The 18,192-nt window shown below is 45.1% G+C and overlaps 1 protein-coding gene across 1 annotated transcript in view; it reads right to left on the reverse strand.

The window, feature by feature from the left end:
• The window catches only part of TRIM24 (tripartite motif containing 24), a 143,137-nt gene that overhangs the window by 28,965 nt on the left and 95,980 nt on the right, over positions 1-18,192 (reverse strand). The window contains exons 8-11 of the mRNA XM_032781972.1: positions 17,391-17,508; positions 9,210-9,475; positions 2,210-2,377; positions 122-301 (exon numbers count right to left, since the gene is read on the reverse strand). Of these exons, the coding sequence (XP_032637863.1) occupies positions 122-301; positions 2,210-2,377; positions 9,210-9,475; positions 17,391-17,508 (732 nt within the window). The remainder of the gene's footprint in view (positions 1-121; positions 302-2,209; positions 2,378-9,209; positions 9,476-17,390; positions 17,509-18,192) is intronic.

An 18,192-nucleotide genomic window follows, 5' to 3' on the forward strand; every position in this document is an offset into this window, starting at 1 on the left:
TACCAGTTTGGTAGGTAGGTAAAGAATTTCAGTGTCAAAGACCTTTCCACTGATCACCTTTTGCAAACAGTAAATTCACTTTAAAATAAAAGCTGTAAACCATTGCTTGTGTTACTCTTACATCAGGAAGAGAAGGTAGGATATAAGAACTACCCACTGGAGAACTCAGATCTATCATGGGTGGACCAAATGTCTTCCCATCATACCCTACAGCACTAGTAACAGTGGGACTGGAAGGGGTGGATGTAGTGCTGCTTGCAGTTGATGAGGCAGCTGAAGCTTGTCCACTGCTTATCTGCCACTAAACAAAAACAAAACAAAAAACAACTAGAATTCATCCTTTGCATGGTAGAACACATTTATTACATAATCTGACCCTAATATGTTTGAACCAAGCAAGCGGCAACACAAAAGCAGAATGAGCAGAAATTAGAACTGAAATTCATATTTGCTTTGTAGTCTCACTGGAAATGGAAAAAAAGAGGTAGGACAAATGTATGAGATTTTTAAAAATCTTAAAATGTAATTTATTTCCTGCTGATAACATGTACTAGTAGTTACATGTGTGAACATGCACAACATTGCAGAGAGACAGAATAGTTTTAGTGGAATAAACGCACTACCGACAATGGGCTGAGTCTGAAAAGCTGCTCCTGTATTTTTAGTACTGTAAACTATGTACTGTTATTCAAATGGACAGTGGAATGATGTTGGGGTGGGTTTTTTTAATAATTTAAAAGGACGTGTAAAGCAACCAATCTTCTCTTTGATTCAACTCACATGACTGTGATAGCCATGGCACTATTATTCCATTTCTTAGGTCACAGACCGGTGTTTCATTCCTTCCTTCCTATGGTGGGCAAGATACTCCACTCTTTTTAAGTGTACAACAAACCTCAAATTATGCATTGGTTCACTGGTATTTGCCTCACTGAGCAGCTAGAAAGTATCTGAAGTATTCACTCTTATCCTCACACAACTGCTGATCAGCTGGGGATTGATCACTTGCAGCAGAAGGTCCACAACTGTGGAATTTCTTTCCTCTAAGAGTCCAGGTTTGGCAAGCTCCAGAGCCTAGTGGCAACTACAGCTTTTTAAATCAGGCTTTTGCCTGCTTACTGGTGCAGTAGCCAGGAGGGAAGTTAGAAGGCAGGGTTTTCTACTCTGTTTGTTCATGGACTGCAGTGAACAGAACTTGTGTTTGCATTAAGTTTTGAAGGCTGCCCAGAAGTCAGATAGATACAAAAAAAACATAGCAATAAATTAAAGCAAACATTTAAACCATAAATCACTCAGGCAACAGCTACATTACAGCACTTACTGGGACACAGCTGCACTGATGCAGCTGTGCTGCTGTAGTGCTTGTGGTGAAGATGTTCAAAGCCAGCGGTGAGCAACCTGCAGCCCATCAGGGTAATCTGCTGGTGGGCTGCAACTGTTTGTTTACATTGATCGTCTGCAGGCACGGCCGCCCGCAGCTCCCAGCACATCCCTGTGGCCCACAGTGCTTCCTGCAGCTCCCATTAGCCGGAAATGGTGAACCACACACTGGGAGTTGCAGGCAGCCATGCCTGCAGACGATCAGTGTAAAGAAACTGTCTAGCTACCCACCGGTGGATTACCCTACAGGCTGCTGGTTGCCCACCGCTGCTCTAGGTTGATAGGAGAGAACTCTCCTATTGGCTTAGTAACTCCTGCCTCTGCTAGTGGCGGTAGCTATAATAACGACAGAGATAGTACTGTCTACACCAGTGCTTACGTCAGTATAACTTACATCGCTCTGAGGTATGGTTTATTTACACTCCTGATGGCGTAAGTCATACTGAAGTAACATGTTGTGTAGACAAAGTCTAACTCTTCCACTAGTCAAAGTAGTTGGAATGGATTGGACTTGACAATTAACTCATTTCAAAATCATCAGGTATCTTGTCATGGACTAGACCAGTGGTTCTCAACTTGCGGGCCACTTGCGGCCCAATCAACACACAGCTGTATGGCCCAGAGACTATATATATTGTGTGGATGCAGCCCACATAATAGAGAGAGCTGCATATGCAGCCCACAGTGGCAACTAGGTTGAGAATCACTGGACTAGATAGTAGTCTATTCACTGTAAATCCACCCTGGAAAAGACAGACATGTAAGTTATAAAATGAATATTCATATTATTGAATTTTTATTTTTGGGTGGGCGAGTGGAAAAAGTTTACCTGTTTAATAGCTTGCTGTGCCAAGAACGCCATCTGCAATGGGTTGGGCTTTATTGTTAGTCTCGGTACATTCTGGTTCTGGGGACCCCTCATTTGTTGAGCAGGAAGAATTGACCCATTAGAGTTGGGATTGTGATTCTGAAAGTTAATCAAGCGTGGAGGTGGCTGCTGGAAGAGATAGACAGACAGTTAACTGTCTGAGGACTAACACCAAACACTCCAGAAAAAACTCCTTCCTGAACCTCCCATTTTAACCTTTAAAATGCATGACAAATATAGTACTGAATCATTCACTCAAAACACAAGATGAAATCAGATATCAGCATTGATGCATCTTGATAATTGAGAGTAAAATATAACAGATTACAATTAACTATTCTACCTGAACTAATCACTGGGGCAACTTGTGTAATGATATGAAAGAGGACATTATGTACCTCTAACTGGCGGTTCTTCTGTATTCCACTGTGGGTTACGCTTGGGCACCATGTGCCTGGAGCTGGAGAATTTGAAAGCAATGTCCATCGGTCCACAGATGTGCCCTGGCTCACTTTGTGCCTCTGACCGAGGGGACAAAGGGTGGGGCAGATCAATCACCTCTCCAGGTCCTTCTCTACCACGAATCAGGTAAGATCCGAGGCAGAGGGGAAGGATGACATATAGTGGAACCCAGGTAAGGACCATGCATCCGAAAGAACCTCCAGCTAGATAAGTAACCACCTCCTCTTCTTGGAGTGATGGTCCCTATTGCATTGCACTCTGGGTGATGGACAGGCAGTACCTAAGCAGGAGGAGGGTTTGAGGATGTAGACGGTAGGGCTGAGCAGAGTACCGTCATCCCAAAGGAGGTATCTGCAGAAGAGTCCTAAAATCATAGAATATCAGGGTTGGAAGGGACCTCAGGATATCATCTAGTCCAACCCCCTGCTCAAGGCAGGACCAATTCCCAACTTTTTTTTTTTCCCCCGGATCCCTAAATGGCCCTTCAAGGATTGAACTCACAACTCTGGGTTTAGCAGGCCAATGCTCAAACCACTGAGCTATCCCTCCCCCCAGTGTATACTGTCTTGCAAATGTGTGAACCGAGCCCCATGTGGTTGCTTTATAGATGTTTAGGAAGGGTCCCTCTTGAAGAAATGCTATGGTTGTTGCTTATGCTCTGGTGGAACAAGGTTAGAAAGCTGAGAGTAGAATGCAGCCAGAAGTCTATTTGGAGATTCTCAGGGTAGAGATGACATGCCCTCTGATTCTTTTTTCTACAGCGACAAACAGTCTGATTGGTTGATTTTGTTCTCTATAGGTAAAAAGCCAAGGCTTGCCAAACATTGAGAGAGTGGAGTCTTTATTCCTCTGTGGAAACATGTCGTTTTGGGAAGATCACAGGGAACTGAATGGATTGGTTAAGGTTAAATTCCTAAGCTACTTCACGGGGTATTTGAGATATAAACACAAATAAACCTTGTCCTTATGGAATTTGTGTATGGATGATCTGTCATCACCACTCCAAGTTCATCCATCTTCTCGCTGAGGTGATGGCTACAAGGAAAGCCATCTTTATGGAAAGAAGGGACATGGAGCAAGTAGCTAAAGGCTCAAAGTGGAGCCATGTGAGTACAGAGAGAACAAGGTTTAGGTCCCACTGGGGAGTAGAATTCTGAATAGATGGAAAGGTTCTTATTAGGCCTTTCCAGAATCTACTGGTCAGTGAATGTGGGAAGACCAAGGAGCCCTGAGAAGGTGGATGATATGTGCTGATCGTTGCCAAATAAATCCGCAAGGAGCTGACAGACAAATCTGATGTTTTAAAAGATAGAATACAGTCCAAGATGACTGGGAGAGAATAGTCTCTGGAAGACTCCTGTCTACTATTAGAGAGGATGATTCGTACAGTTGTGAGGCATGAACATTCTAGGGATGATGCCCAGCCAAATATCAAACAAACATTCTCAGGATGATACCCATTCAAATACTGAGGACTCATGGGCGGTGGACGTGGATCAAAATGCTTGCTCTTGCCCTGCCACTGGGTCAGGTACTTGGGGAACATTGGGAGGACGAGTGGTGTTTGGGATGATATGTAGGAGGTTGGGAAATCAGAACTGTCTGGGCCAGAAGTGGAAAATCAGGATGAGCTGTGCACTGTTCTCCTGGATTTTGTGTAGAACTTGTAGCAGGAATGGTAGCTGAAGGAAGATATAGCTGTACTGGTCCAACCAGGGAAGAAGCAGACCATCACTCTAGGAGTAGCGACCCAGGGCTTCTCTGAAGCAATATGTAGTGCATTTCCTGTTTGTTTCAGGAGGTGAACAGATCCCTGGTTGGGGTTTCACATAGAAGGAAAATATTGTGCAGTACCAAGTAGTGGAGCTCCTGCTTGTGGTCGATGATGAAATGTCTGCTGAGGGAATCTGCAAGTAAATTCTGCTTCCCCAGAAGGTAAGCTTCCAATAGGGTGATTTGATTGCTGATACTCCAGTTCCAAGGGCTGATCACTTTTGCACACAGGGAGACTGATCTTGCTCCTCCCTGTTTGTTGATGTAGAAGACCGTGGTAACGTTGTTTGACATATGGACACAGTGAATACGGATGAAGGGAACAAAGGAGACTCATGCCTTCAAGACCGCTTGTAACTCCAGGATTTTGACATGCATTCTGGGCTCCTGAGATGTCCAAGCACCTTGTACTGTGTCATTGTCCATGTGGCCCTCCCAACCTAATAGTGATGCACCTGTAATAATGGCCCTGTCCACAGAGGAAGGGAAAAAGGGGATGCCCATATATACCTGATGAGGATTTGTCCACCATAGCAGGGAAGACACTACCTTGGGCTGGAACTGTCACCACGAGGTTCATGGAATGGCGGCTTGGGGAGTATACCAACTGCAGCCATGTTTGAAGCAACAAAGATGGTCTAGCGAAGGGTGGGGACCTAGGTCAGATGGCCGTGTACACCTACAAGAGACAGATATGTCTTGACTGGTACTTGAGGATTACTTGTGATGTAAGCTATGATATTGTTCATGGTCTGTAACCTGTCCTTGAGCAGGTATGCTCTTGTGATAGAATTTAAGGTTGCCCTGATGAAGTTCAGAGATTGCATAGGAATGAGAACAGATTTTTCTGTGTTTACACTGATTCCCAGCGAGGAGAGGATGTGTAGCATCAGGGAAGTTGATGCATGGGCTTCCTGGCAGGACTTGGCAGCAAGGAGCCAGTCATTGAGGTAGGGGAATACAATGAGACCACAACGTATGACATGGGCTGCTACTACGGAGAATATCTTGATGAAGACTCTGGGAGCAATTGTTATTCTGAAGGGGAGAGCTCTATATTGAAAATGGTTAGAATCCACCATGAATCTGAGAAAGCGTCTGTAGGCAGGATGAATATCTATGTGAAAGTAGGCATCCTTCATATTGAGATCCGTGAACTATATGCCATTTTCTAAACATGGACCCATTGCTGCCAATGTGACCATGCAAAATCTGAGTTTATAAATCAAGTGGTTGAGATGGTGGAGGTCGAGAATTGGTTTCCAACTGCCCTTCTTTTTGGTATCAGGAAGTAGGACAAATAAAACCCTTCTCCTTGGTATTGAGGAGGGATATGTTCTATTGCTCCTTGTTGCAGAAACAAGGCTGCCTCTTTTGAGAATACTCTTGTGAGAGTGGTCCCCTAAGGGGTGGTGAGGGTTTTGGAGGAGGGAGGGATGCAAACTCAGTTGGATAGCCAGAATGGATTACATTTAGCACCCACTTGTCTGTTATCACACTCCAGGTGTTGAAGAAGTGTTTCATGGCTCTTGAGCTCCCATCAAAAATAACGTTAGGGCAGTGGCTGAGACTAAGACGCCAAGCTTGTTGCAGAGAGTGTAGGGAAGCAGGACTTTCGAAACCTCTGTCTCTTATGTGGTGGTTCATAGGCCCACTGAAGGAAAAAATGCTGAGAGGTGTCTAGATTTAACCAATGGGCAGTGAAACTTCTTCCTAAGGGCAGGTGTGTATATCTTCAGCAAGCAGAGGCTAGCCCTGGAATCCTTCAGGGTATGGAGGGACTTGTCCATCTTCTGATTAAAAGTGGTGTGATTCATCAAAGGGGAAGTCCTCAATAGTACTCTGGACCTCCCTAGGGAACCTTGACACATGGGAACCATGATTCCCTGTGCAGGATAAAGGCAGTAACCATAGCTCTAGAGCAGAGGTGGCCAACCTGTGGCTCTGGAGCAACATGCGGCTCTTCAGAAGTTAATATACGGCTCCTTGTATAGGCACCGACTCCGGGGCTGGAGCTACAGACCCCAGCTTTCCAATGCGCCAGTTGGGCACTCACTGCTCAACCTCTAGCTCTGCCACAGGCCCTGCCCTCACTCTACCCCTTCCTGCCTCCTTCCCTGAGCCTGCCATGCTCTTGCTCCTCTCCCTGCCCCCCAGAGCCTCCTGCACGCCACAAAACAGCTGATCAGGAGGTGAGAGATGGGCGGGGAGGCACTGATCAGTGGGACTGCCGGTGTGGGCAGGAGGCAATGGGAGGCGGGGGAGGGAGTGGAAGCTGATTGGGGGCTGCTGATGTATTATTGTCTCTCTTTGGCAACATACATTGGTAAATTCTGACTCCTTCTCAGGCTCAGGTTGGCCACCCCTGCTCTAGAGGAAGCATCAGTGGCATCGATTGAAGACTGGAGTGCAGTCCCGGCTATCAGTTTGCCTTCATCTATCAGAGCTTGAAAATGTGCTCTGTCCTGTTGTGGAGGGCTGTCAGTAAACTCTGCAAACTTGGCATTGCTCAGGAAATTGTATTTAGCCAATAGCACCTGGTAACTGGCTATCTTGACCTAGAGGATAAATGATGAGACCTTTCTTCCCAGCAGATACAGGCATTTTCCTGGACCTGCAGGAGTAGACCAGGGATGATGCTGTCTAGCCCTTTCAGAAGCAGCATGGACCATCAGAGAGTTGGGAGAGGGGTGAGAAAACAAAAAGTCTGTACCTTTGGCCAGCATGTAATAATACTTCTCTACCCTATTGGTAGGAGCACAGCTGGTGGAGTGTGCCTTAGCTAGCTCCAGTATGGCTTTCTTAACAGGTAGAGCTATTCTGTTGGGCCCAAAAGTGTGCATAATGTTTAACAGTTTAGAGTCTTGGATCTCCCCAAGAGGATCTCCCCTCTCCAACAACTCTGAGGAGAAAGTCCTGGAATTGCTCAAAGTCACTGTGGGTGGGTAAGGGAAGGGGACACAGAAGTCACTGTTTTGTCTAGGGATGACAAAATGTCAGTCTTGCTGGTTTTGAAGCATAATGTTCCTCCTCCTCCGACGGATGCAAGTGCAGATTGGAGTGTCTCCTCAGACGGGAAGCAAAGGATGGCTCCCTAGCAAATCAGATCAACTCTGCAAATGGATACTGTCCAAAGGCCCCCCAGTATGGCCAATAGGGGGGTAGATGGGTGGTCGTGGGGGCCCCCATGGCATGAGGTACCAACAGCTCAGAGTTAGATGAGGTGGAGGTTGGGCCCAAACCAATATAGGACTTTTAGGTGGTGGAGGACACGCAGGGCCAGGGAAAAGCAGTTTATCAGAGGGTTCAGAATCTCCCAAGGAGAAGGCTGATTCTGGTTCCAGTAGCAGTATTATTGATGCCGTTGGAAGGGAGATGTATTCTGCATATGAGACAGGTGATAAGCTCCTTCTAGCAGTTGATTCTCCCAGAGGCAATATCTCCCTGGAAGTAGAAGGGCCCGGTGGAAGAGGGGATTCCAGATCTGGGAAAGTGAAAATATCCTGCGAGGTGGCAACAGATCCTTATCTCCCCAGTGTGAGAGGAGTTCTGCTTGTCCAGGCCATTGGAAGTGGTGAGAAGGGTGGTATCTGAAGTTGGCAGTTATCAGAATTCATTGGTGCCAATGGATCCCAGGTTTTGGGACATGCCAGGGATGATGGGACTGATGCAATACAGTCTGGTACCAATGAAGCCCAATGCTTATGGGCTTTCTTGTTGTGCCACTGGGACTTAGTACATCTTAAGTCCTCATGGGCCAAGCTAGTGGGCTTGTTTACAGCCAAGTCAGACTTCTTTGAAGTGGACTTAGAGGAAGACTTAGTCTTCTGCTTATGAGTGTGCTTCCTAACTTCCTGACAAGATCCTGCCATGGGAACTATGAGGGTAGATTCTCCCAAAGCAGAGCCAGACTTTGCAGCAGGAGTACACTCTTTGCTGAGTCTGGTCTACATATGGGAGGAAGTTCCCCAGTCTGGGTCCGATAGTCATGGCCTTCTCCATGAGGTATTTGCAGAGATAAAAGTTCCTGCCCTTCTTGGGTATGGCTGGGGAACGATCAGCAGATACACTGTGGTGAGGTGCAGTGAACTGACCCAAGGCAGTACAGGCAGCACTGGTTGTTGCCGCTGGCTGAAAAGGACCATGGGCAGAAGCAGAGTTTGAAGCCTGGAGTCCTGGGCATAGTCTGGTGCCCCGGGGTTTTTAGACTAATTAAATGCTAAAACAGTAAAAACTATTAAAACTGTTAACACTATTTACAGACTACATGATTTTTATTTTGTAGAACTAAGCTGTAGCTGTGGAAACAAAAGGTTCCGTTCAGAACATGCAGCGGCAAGAAGGAACTGGAGAGGCAGTTGGTCCACCCCATCCTTTATCCCCTTGGAGGCACGAGGCGAGCCAGGGTGCATGTGTAGAACAGTGGACACTGCTTTCAAATTCTCTTGCTCCAGGTGCATGTGCAATCCATAGTGGAATACAACAGGGACCATCACTCGAAGAATAAGAGTTCTTTACAATGCTTAGAGATTATCAGAAAGTTCCTGAGATATGGGCACTGAGATCTTGAAAAAATGTTGTAAATACACACAATACGGACGTCCTTATAACTATATGTGCTAAAGACAGCTGCGCCAATGAAATGTCACTAGAAGTCACCCGGTTTTTATTCTGTCAGAACAAGTACAATCAGACATGTCTTCTCTCTGGAACAACGATAGCTTACCTGATGAGAAGTAGGAGTGTGCTGCACGGGACCTAGAATTCTTGGGTTTGGTAGACCCACTGGGCCTACCCTGCGTTGAGCCTGCTGCCTGTGAGCCATGACCTGCTGCTGCATGTGCTGGAGTCGTAGCTGAGCTAAACTGATCTGTGTTGGGAACTTAGATAGTTGGTTTGAAGGTAAGCCACTTTGTGGCTGTAAATTTGGTTCCATCACAGGGCTCTTGGGCATGTGTGGTGGGGTTTCTTTATCTTCAGTTACCAGAGAACCTGGTAAAAAATAAAAATATAAGTTTTAAATGTTCACCTTACTCTTTGGAGATATGCAGGTTTTCATAATTTCCCTCTTTTTATGCCATCAGACCACCATTCCTAATTGCAGTTTAAAGGATGGGTAAACAATTTTTTCCAGAATCAGTGTTAGTGGCGGCAGAACTGCGTGCATTATTGTGCTATCAACAACAATGAGGGCCCTTCCATTACACTGAAAATTATGGGTTATTTAACTTAAAACTGAGATACTTTAAAATGCTGCTATTTCATTTTCTTAGATATATTCTAAACAGCACCCAATCACTAAGATATTTAGTAACACCCAGTTAGCATTTAGATATTATCACACTGTCAGTAAAGAGTATAGCTAGTATTTTAGTCAACACAACTTCAGGCCTGAGTTTCTTCAACATACAAAAACTATTACAAGACATGGTCTATGGGGAAAAAAATGTTCCCTGATTAACCTTGACTCTGAAGCTTTAACCCCTGGAGGCTTCAACTTCTGAAACTGTGTAATAAACCATGGAGACACTCCAAAAAGGGGCCAGTACTAAATCATTATTATTCATGAAACCATTCTAATAGCCTGAAACACACAGGCTCCCACATGGAATTCCTGTTTCCATTTCAGTATCTCTCAGACTTTAAGGGAGCAGAACCCAACAATTCAAAGGCATATCAGAAGAAAGGAAAGAGAGGTTTCCTGGAAATAAAGAAAAGCAGTTTCTTTTATATCTATTAACACACATTACTCACATGGCTGGAGGGTTCACCCCTGAGGAAAAATACAGATACACCCCTTTTTGCGATCTCTTTCCCAAAGATAGGTACAGGCAGAGGAAGAAAAAACAGTTACTAACTTGTTCCATAATGACTATTCTTCAAAATGTGTTGCACACATCCGTGCCACTTCAGCTGGATGGGTGTCCAGTGCATTAGCTGTGTGATGGTATAAAGGGTGGAGCCGCTGTCCTGTTGACCCCCGAGTCATGGAATGGACATGTCCAACAAGTCTCAAACAGTTACAGAACAAATTAATAACTGTTTTCTTTGAGTGATTACACATGGCCATTCCACTTCGGGTGACAAGCAGTTCAATCTGGAGATACACTGGAGTCTACTTGAATTATTGTAGGACACGTCCAAATCTGGCATCATCTCTAGACTGTTGGGAGATGGTGTAATGAGAAACAAAAGTATGTACTGATGACCAAGCTGCAGCATTACAAATGTCCAGTATAGAAACACTGCATAGGCCATGTGAGATCTCACTGAACGTGCCAGCACCCTATCTGGCAGAGTTACATTGGCCAAGACATCATACAAATGTATGCAGGAGGAAATACATGGCAAGGTTCTGAAAGGAGACTCTCCATGAGTGCCACAAACAGCGGTGAGGACAACCTAAGCAATTTAGTTCTGTCCAAGTAGAATGCTAATGCTCTCCTAACATCCAATAGGTAGAGTCTCTCCTCCTCCTTAGCATGAGACTTGGCAGCTTCCCAACTTCCTTGCCTACGTGACTGATATGGATGTGAGAAACCACTTCAGATGAAGGGATAGGTCTATTTTTTCCTTGTAGAGGACTGTATGCAGTGGATCAAATACTAGAACTCTCAATTCACCTACTTGCCAGTTACCTCACTGAGGTAATTACGACCAAAAAGGCTACTTTCATTGAGAGATGGAGCAACAAACAGGTAGCCATTAGTTTTGCTAACATTAGGTTAAGTCCCAAGGAGGAATAGGATCCTTTACTTGGGTATAAAACCTTTCTAGTCTCTTTGAAAGCCTAACTGACATGATGCTGGAGAAAAGAATGATTACCAGTCAGAGGGCAGAAAGCCAAGACAGCTGCTAGGTGAACCCTCATGGAACCAACAACAAGACGTTGTTGTTTCAGATATAACGAACAGTCTGGTGTATGTTGTATTGCAGCCCAGATTGGGGAAACTCCTTTTTGCTGAGAACAAATGGAGAATCTCATGTATTTTGATAGATAAACATCTTTAGCAGAAAGCCTTCTACTATTCAAGAGGATGTTTTGTACTTCCTTTGAACAGATCTCCTCTTGAGGGGTTACTCAGGGAGTTTCAATGCTGTAAGATGAAGGACTTCCACACTGGGATGGAAGAAGCAACCATTGCCTGGTGAAATCAAGTCTAGGTCTGGTGGTAATGTCAATGGAGACCTGCTTGAGATGCTCAGCAGAGTGGAAAAAACAAGACTGGACAGGCCACATCAGTGCTGTGAGTTTCACTCGAGCATGGTCCAGTTTGATTTTTAAACACCATCCTGGGCAGGAGCAGAACCTGAAGATATGAATACATGAGATTGTCTGTCCAGGGTAACAGAATAGAGTGCGTCAGATCCTAGACTGTGACCTGCCTGGGACCAAAACAGATGGCACATTCTATTGGTGCATGTTGCAAACAGGTCTATATGGGGAACTCCCACACTTGGAAAATGAACCTGACACAATACCTGGCTGGAGACACCACTCAGTGACTGGTGAAATGCCTGCTAAATTGGTCCACCAGACTGTTCTGGACACCCAGAAGGAGGGAAGTGGATGGAGATGTTGATACAAAAGTCCCAAAGCAGCACTGGCTCTTGGCAAAGAAGTGTCAATCAAGTCCCTTCCTGTCTGTTCACATAGAACTTGGTCGCTGTATTGTCCATAAGTCCTAGTAAATTCCTTCCCTTGATATGGGGAAGAAAAGTCTGGTAAGCTAGACGAATGGCTCTCAATGGCTTACATTTATGTAGTGAACTAACCCAGGCCAGGCCATAGCCTTTGAGTTTTCAGAGAACCCAGGTGGACTGTCAAAACCTAGGGCGGAAGTGTCCATAACCAAAGTCAAAATAGGTTCTGGGGGAACAAAAGTAACAAGCACGCACACACATTCAGTCCACCAGTCCAAAGAGGCTAAGATCCAGGTGGCCATTCAAACCACCATGCTCACTGGATGACAAATTGGAGAACACATCAAGCTCAGACAGCTCTGCAGCTTCCTGAGATGAAGCCTGGCCAACTAAACCATGTAAATACATGGAGGCCATACATCCCAGAAGTCTGAGGCAATTTTGAACTGTTGTGGTAGGATAGGCCTTCACGTCTAACAAAATGGTCAGCATTGTCTGGAATCTTATTTGCATGAGGAATACCCTGTTTTCCATAGAATCTAAGACTGTTCCTATAAACTCCATCCTATGAACAGGTGAGAGGACTAATTTTTCCTCTTTGATCAGTAATCCTCTGCTGAAGGTGCTTTGGATCATGGTCATGCTAGATATTACCTGGCTCTTGGATTGGCCTCTCACCCACCAGTCATCCAGGTATAGAAACACTTGAACTTCATTATATAATGCCTGCATCTGTAATTTTCACTTCATGCATCTGAAGAAGTGAGGTTTTTTTTACCCACGAAAGTTTATGCCCAAATAAATCTGTTGGTCTTTAAAGTGCCACCGGACTCCTTGTTGTTTATTTGAACTTCTGATTTCTTCAGAAACGCTGCCACCACTGCCATCCACTTTGTAAAAACACGTGGGGTCACAGATAGTTTGCAGACCTGACATTTAGCCTGACATTTAGTGGTACTGGCTAACCATAAATCTGAGGAATTTATTGTGGCACAGAAATGTGTGTCCTTTAAGGTGAGCACAGCACATCAGTTGCCAGGACCCAGGGAGGGCATAACGGAAGCCAGAGTGAACATGCAAAACTATTTTCTTTAGACATTTATTGAGCTCCTGCATGTGTAGCACAGTTCTGAGACCTCCTTTTGCTTTTGGGATTAGGGAGTGGCGAGAATAAAACCCTTTTATCTTTGTGCAGAAGAGGAACTTCTTCTATGGCTCCCAACAAGAGGAGAGACTGTACCTCGGAAATGACCTTTGTGAGAATGGTCCCTGAAAAGGGATGAGGGACAGAGGTGGTGGTGGTAGTGTAGAAATAAACTGAAGAGTGTATCACAATTCCATCATGCGTAAAACCCACTGAGCTGTAGAAATATGGGTCCAAGCACTTAGGAAGTGGGATAGTCTGTTGGAAGAAAACAGGGGTAGTAGAAGCTGGCAAACTGAAAACTGGTAAGCTGTCCTCAACCAGAATGCCAAAATGACTGCATGGTGTTCTTATCCTGTCTGGACAAATGTATAGCAGAAGAAAGAGAGAAAGAAAGGAGTAGGCAGAGGTATTCTCCTGTAACTTGTCTATTTCTTTATAAGCCAGGTCCTGATGGTGAGGCATACAGAAAGCATAATGATGAGGCTACTGTGGATAGAACCACTGCATCTTTGGGAGAAGAGCGTAAATATCCATAGACTTGTGCATAGCCCTAGAGTCTGTTTCAGGCTATGAAGCCTGTCATCGATCTGCTGTGCAAATAGTTATAGTTCCTCAAAGGGGAGATCTTGAATGCTTTGTTGGCCCTTTTGAGGAGGGCCTGATGCCACAATCTTTTAATTATTGTAACAGCCAAAGCCCTGGCTCGGTCATCAGAACCCACAGCATCCAATGTGGTCTGAAGCGAGGTCTTGGCCATCATCTTCCCCTCACTAATCATAGTGGGAAACTCTTGCCTGGTCTCCCCTTGCACCCTGTCCATTAACTTTAAAATATTGTCCCAGAGGGAGAAGTTATAACATCCCAGCAATACATGCTGATTAGCAATCCGAAGGTGTAATCCTGCTGTCAAATGTATTTTTTCCACACACACAAAAAAATCAAGCTATTTTGCAACTTTTAATTTTCAAGTAGATGCTTGCTGACCTGAGTGTGTGCTCTCATTAGAAACTGAAGCCATCAAAGACTCCAGGTATGGAAAGAAATAAAAAATGTACAAACCTCTGAGGGCACATAATCCTCCTTCTCTGTCCTTTTAGCTGTAGGAGGCATGGAAGATGGAGTTTGCCATAACACTTTAGTGAACTCCAGAATAGCCTTGTTTATGCAAACTGCCACTTAAGAAGGCTCCACAGATCCCACGGTATCAACCAATCTGTGAGAGTTCTCCTGAACTACTTCCACCTGCACATCTAGGGAGGAAGCCACACTTTTTAGAAGATTCTGTTGAGATTTTTCCTAAACTGCTGGTGACACTGGTACTGAGAGACTCAGCAGATCATATGCCACATCATATACCTGAAGTATTGTTGGCACTGGGACAGTCTCTTGATATTGCTGAGTCAAAGATGTATCTATCTCAACAAGGCTGCAATCTGCATCAGTCAATGACCCTGCCTGATGCACTATTTGCCGTGGGGAGTGCCTCTGCATCAAGCACACTACTCTCCTTCCCAGCTTGTTTGCTAGACTTCAGTGCCAGAGATCTTAATCTCCTGGGCACCGAGTCCCTCGATGCTAGCTTATGGTGCCTCCTCTTCAGTACCAGAGAAGATCTGCATTGAGACTCTGAGAAGACAGGCAACCACTCCTAACTGAAGGAGACTCGCTTGGTGCATGCTCTGAATGGGGACACTCCCAGGGTGGGTGGAGGGCTGCCTCCATAACATGCTTTAGTCTGACCTTCCTGTACTTAATTCTGGGCTTAAAGTCTCTGCACATTTGGCACCAGTCTCTGATGTATGGCACCTGAAGTGGGAGTCACTGCCTGGCACTGATTTCTTGCATGCATCACAAGGCCTGAAGCCCAGGGACTGAGGCATGCCTCAACATTGGGCACTAACACCCCAGTGGTGGGAACCGAAGAGCATACTAATAAGTATCCCAGGACAAGGAAACTTAATAGCAAAAAATTCTGCTAAGGCAAACTATTAAACAAGTACCCACTATATACAAGACTAAGGAAGGGAAACACTGGTAGCAACAAGATGAAGTACTCCGACAACCGTCACAGCACTAAGAAGGAACTGAGGGAGGTCAGCAACAGCTTTGCCCGTTACATCAACACACAGCAGTATGAGACAGAAGAAGGTGCATGCATTGCCCCAACAAGCACCACTAAGGGAAAAATCCCAGATGCTAATACATTGGATGCCCACATACCTGAAATGGAATGGACATATGCAATCACTTAAAAAAGAATCGAGCAGTTATCGAATATCTGTAAGAAAGTGCTGTCATGACAAGATCCTCTTATGCCAACATTTCCCCACCTTTTTATTATAACTACAGTCCTACCAAATTCAGTCTATTCTCATTAATTTCATGGCCAGGGGGTTTTAAAATTGGTCAATTTCATGACTTCATATGTTTACATCTGAAATTGCAGGGTGTTATAACCCAAATGGTATGGTACGGGGGGTTGCAAAATTGTTGTGCTGGAGGAGAGCAGGGGGAGAGGAAGGGTCCCAAGATTGCCACTCTCATTTCTGTGCTGCCTTAAGAGCAGCCTCCGAGCTTCCTGCAGTGAGAGGAGGTTCTCAGAGGTGGAGAGGCTCTCCCGGATGCTGCTAGGAGCGCCCCAGCAGGGGCTCCTAGCTGTCAGTCCAGGCCAGTGACAGATTAAGGGAGGGGCCCCTGGTCAATTTGAGCCTCCCACCCCAGAAAAATGGGTGCCCCAGAAGAAGCCCCAGGGCAGAAGCCCTGATCTAGTCACCCTGAGCCCCAGCATGAGCCCTGGGGGATGGAAATCCCAAGCCCAGGCTGCTCCAGCTGCAGCCAGCAGGAGTGGAAGCCCCCAGCCCCAGGAACCACCGGGGGGAGGATGCCCCGAGCTGCGGCAGGAATCGTGAGATAGGGGGCAGAAGCCAGACCTCAGGCTGTCCCAGCTGCAGCCGCCAAGAGCAGAAGGCCCCAGCCTGGGAGGAGTCGCTGGGGGTGCAAGCCCCAAGCTTGGTGCCCAGAGCTTGGGGGCGGGGGGGAAGAGGGGGAGAAGGTGGAAGAAAAGCCAGGAGTCCAGCTTCCGGGCTGCTACGGCCACCCTCATTTCTGCACTGCCTCTGGAGGTGAGTCTGATCTCCCCATGAAGACCAGCTATGCAGGAGAAGGACAACTCCTGTACCTCCTCAGCGTGTCTGGACTAGCAGCCCCGGGCTCCCAGCAGCAGGAGAGATCAGATTTAATAGAGAAGGGCTGATTCCACAGCCATGAAATTGGTCAGGCCCTAATGCAAAGCTGGTTGCACTTTTTGACTAAAGGCCAAAATGCCTGACAGGTACATCCAAAAAAAATCACTCTCCAACAGAAAGATGGAGACACCGACAAAGAAAAACCCTGCAGGTATTGAAAACAAGGAAGGCTTGACAATTATCAAATTCCTCAAGATAGAGACTTTTTAGCCTCTAATTCCCGCTCCTAGCAGGACAGTTCCTATGCTGCATGTCTTCATTAGACTGAGTATGTATACTTAGTCAATCATACTGAACAGGCTATTCACAAAACTCCTTATCACAGGATGTACAAGAAGAAACCTAGCCACTGGCAGATAGAAGAAAAAATGCAAATACCAGTCTGAAGGTATGAATCCAGCCTGCCTAGAGAGCACAGTACAGTGGGGATGGTCAATCTTTGCTTGCTCTATGAGCTCACATCTGTTAACAGTATGCCAAGAAGAACAGTAAGCAAAATCTACAGAGCTAGGAAAAAAGCACCCAACTCCAACAGAAAACTATTGCTCAAAAGACTGCTTTCTGTACCCGACGCAGTTTCATTGTAGTTTCCCACTGTAGTTTTTCCCTTCTCATCTCCCCACCTCAGTTAGCTAAAACTAGTTAGGCACTGCCTATCTAGCTTTACTACCTGGAACAGCATCCAATATGCAGTCAGATCAGACACACGCTTTAGAGTAATTTCTGTCCACTGGTAGAAGATATATTAAAGAACACATGAGAAATACGCTCAATTATATATCTGGGAGGCCATCGAGCTGACAAAAACTAATTTTAGTGATACCACCAGTTTGCAAAGAAGTTGATAAAATAAGCAAGAGCCACATCATACCTAGATTGAAAATATTTTGAGCCCAGAAGCTAGGATCACAGTGAAACTGGACAGTGGTGTTAGTCACTGGTGAAGCATCACACCTTGCTCGAAGGAGATACCGTAGACGATATGTAATCTAGAACAGGAAAATAAACACATTTTTTTCTTCTAGGAAAAAAGCCTGATTAACTTGTACTATTTTCCCACAAGACAATAACAGGGTTTATATTTATTATCTGAGCAAAATGCCTTGAACTGGAGTGAAAAGAACATAAGTTTGTGCAACCAACTAAAAGCTTCCCACTCCACCACAAAAAAGTAGTTTCAACACTAACTACAGCATAAAAGAAATTATGTTTTTCCAGCTGTAGAGATATGTAGTTATTTCTGTCAGATCTTACGATTCTCATTAGAAAGGTTGTTATCCTCCCTCCCCTCAATAAAGAAAGAAATTAATGTATAAGAATTCTCTGAAATGTTCTAATATCTAAGAGCTTTTCTAAGCCCTTAATTTCAAGGATTAGATTATGTTTACAATCGGAGAGAAAATATTATAAGAGTAGAATACTTCAGGTCAGACAATTAAAAATTCAGGTTTCATTAGGAAGGAAAAATGTGGGGGGAAAAGGCCCAAGAAAACACAAGCAAGGGCTGACGCATTAATCCAAGTACTAATTATAACATAATACAGAATTTCAGACAGGCAAAAGCTAGCCAACTCAACACACCTATTCTTTTTGGATTCCTCCTAATCCCAATTCCTCTCAAAACGTTTCTCCAAAAATCTACTGAAGATGCCTCTTAATCTCATACCATTTGG

Source organism: Chelonoidis abingdonii, chromosome 1 (genome assembly GCF_003597395.2).
Source record: "Chelonoidis abingdonii isolate Lonesome George chromosome 1, CheloAbing_2.0, whole genome shotgun sequence".
NCBI lineage: Eukaryota > Metazoa > Chordata > Testudines > Testudinidae > Chelonoidis > Chelonoidis abingdonii.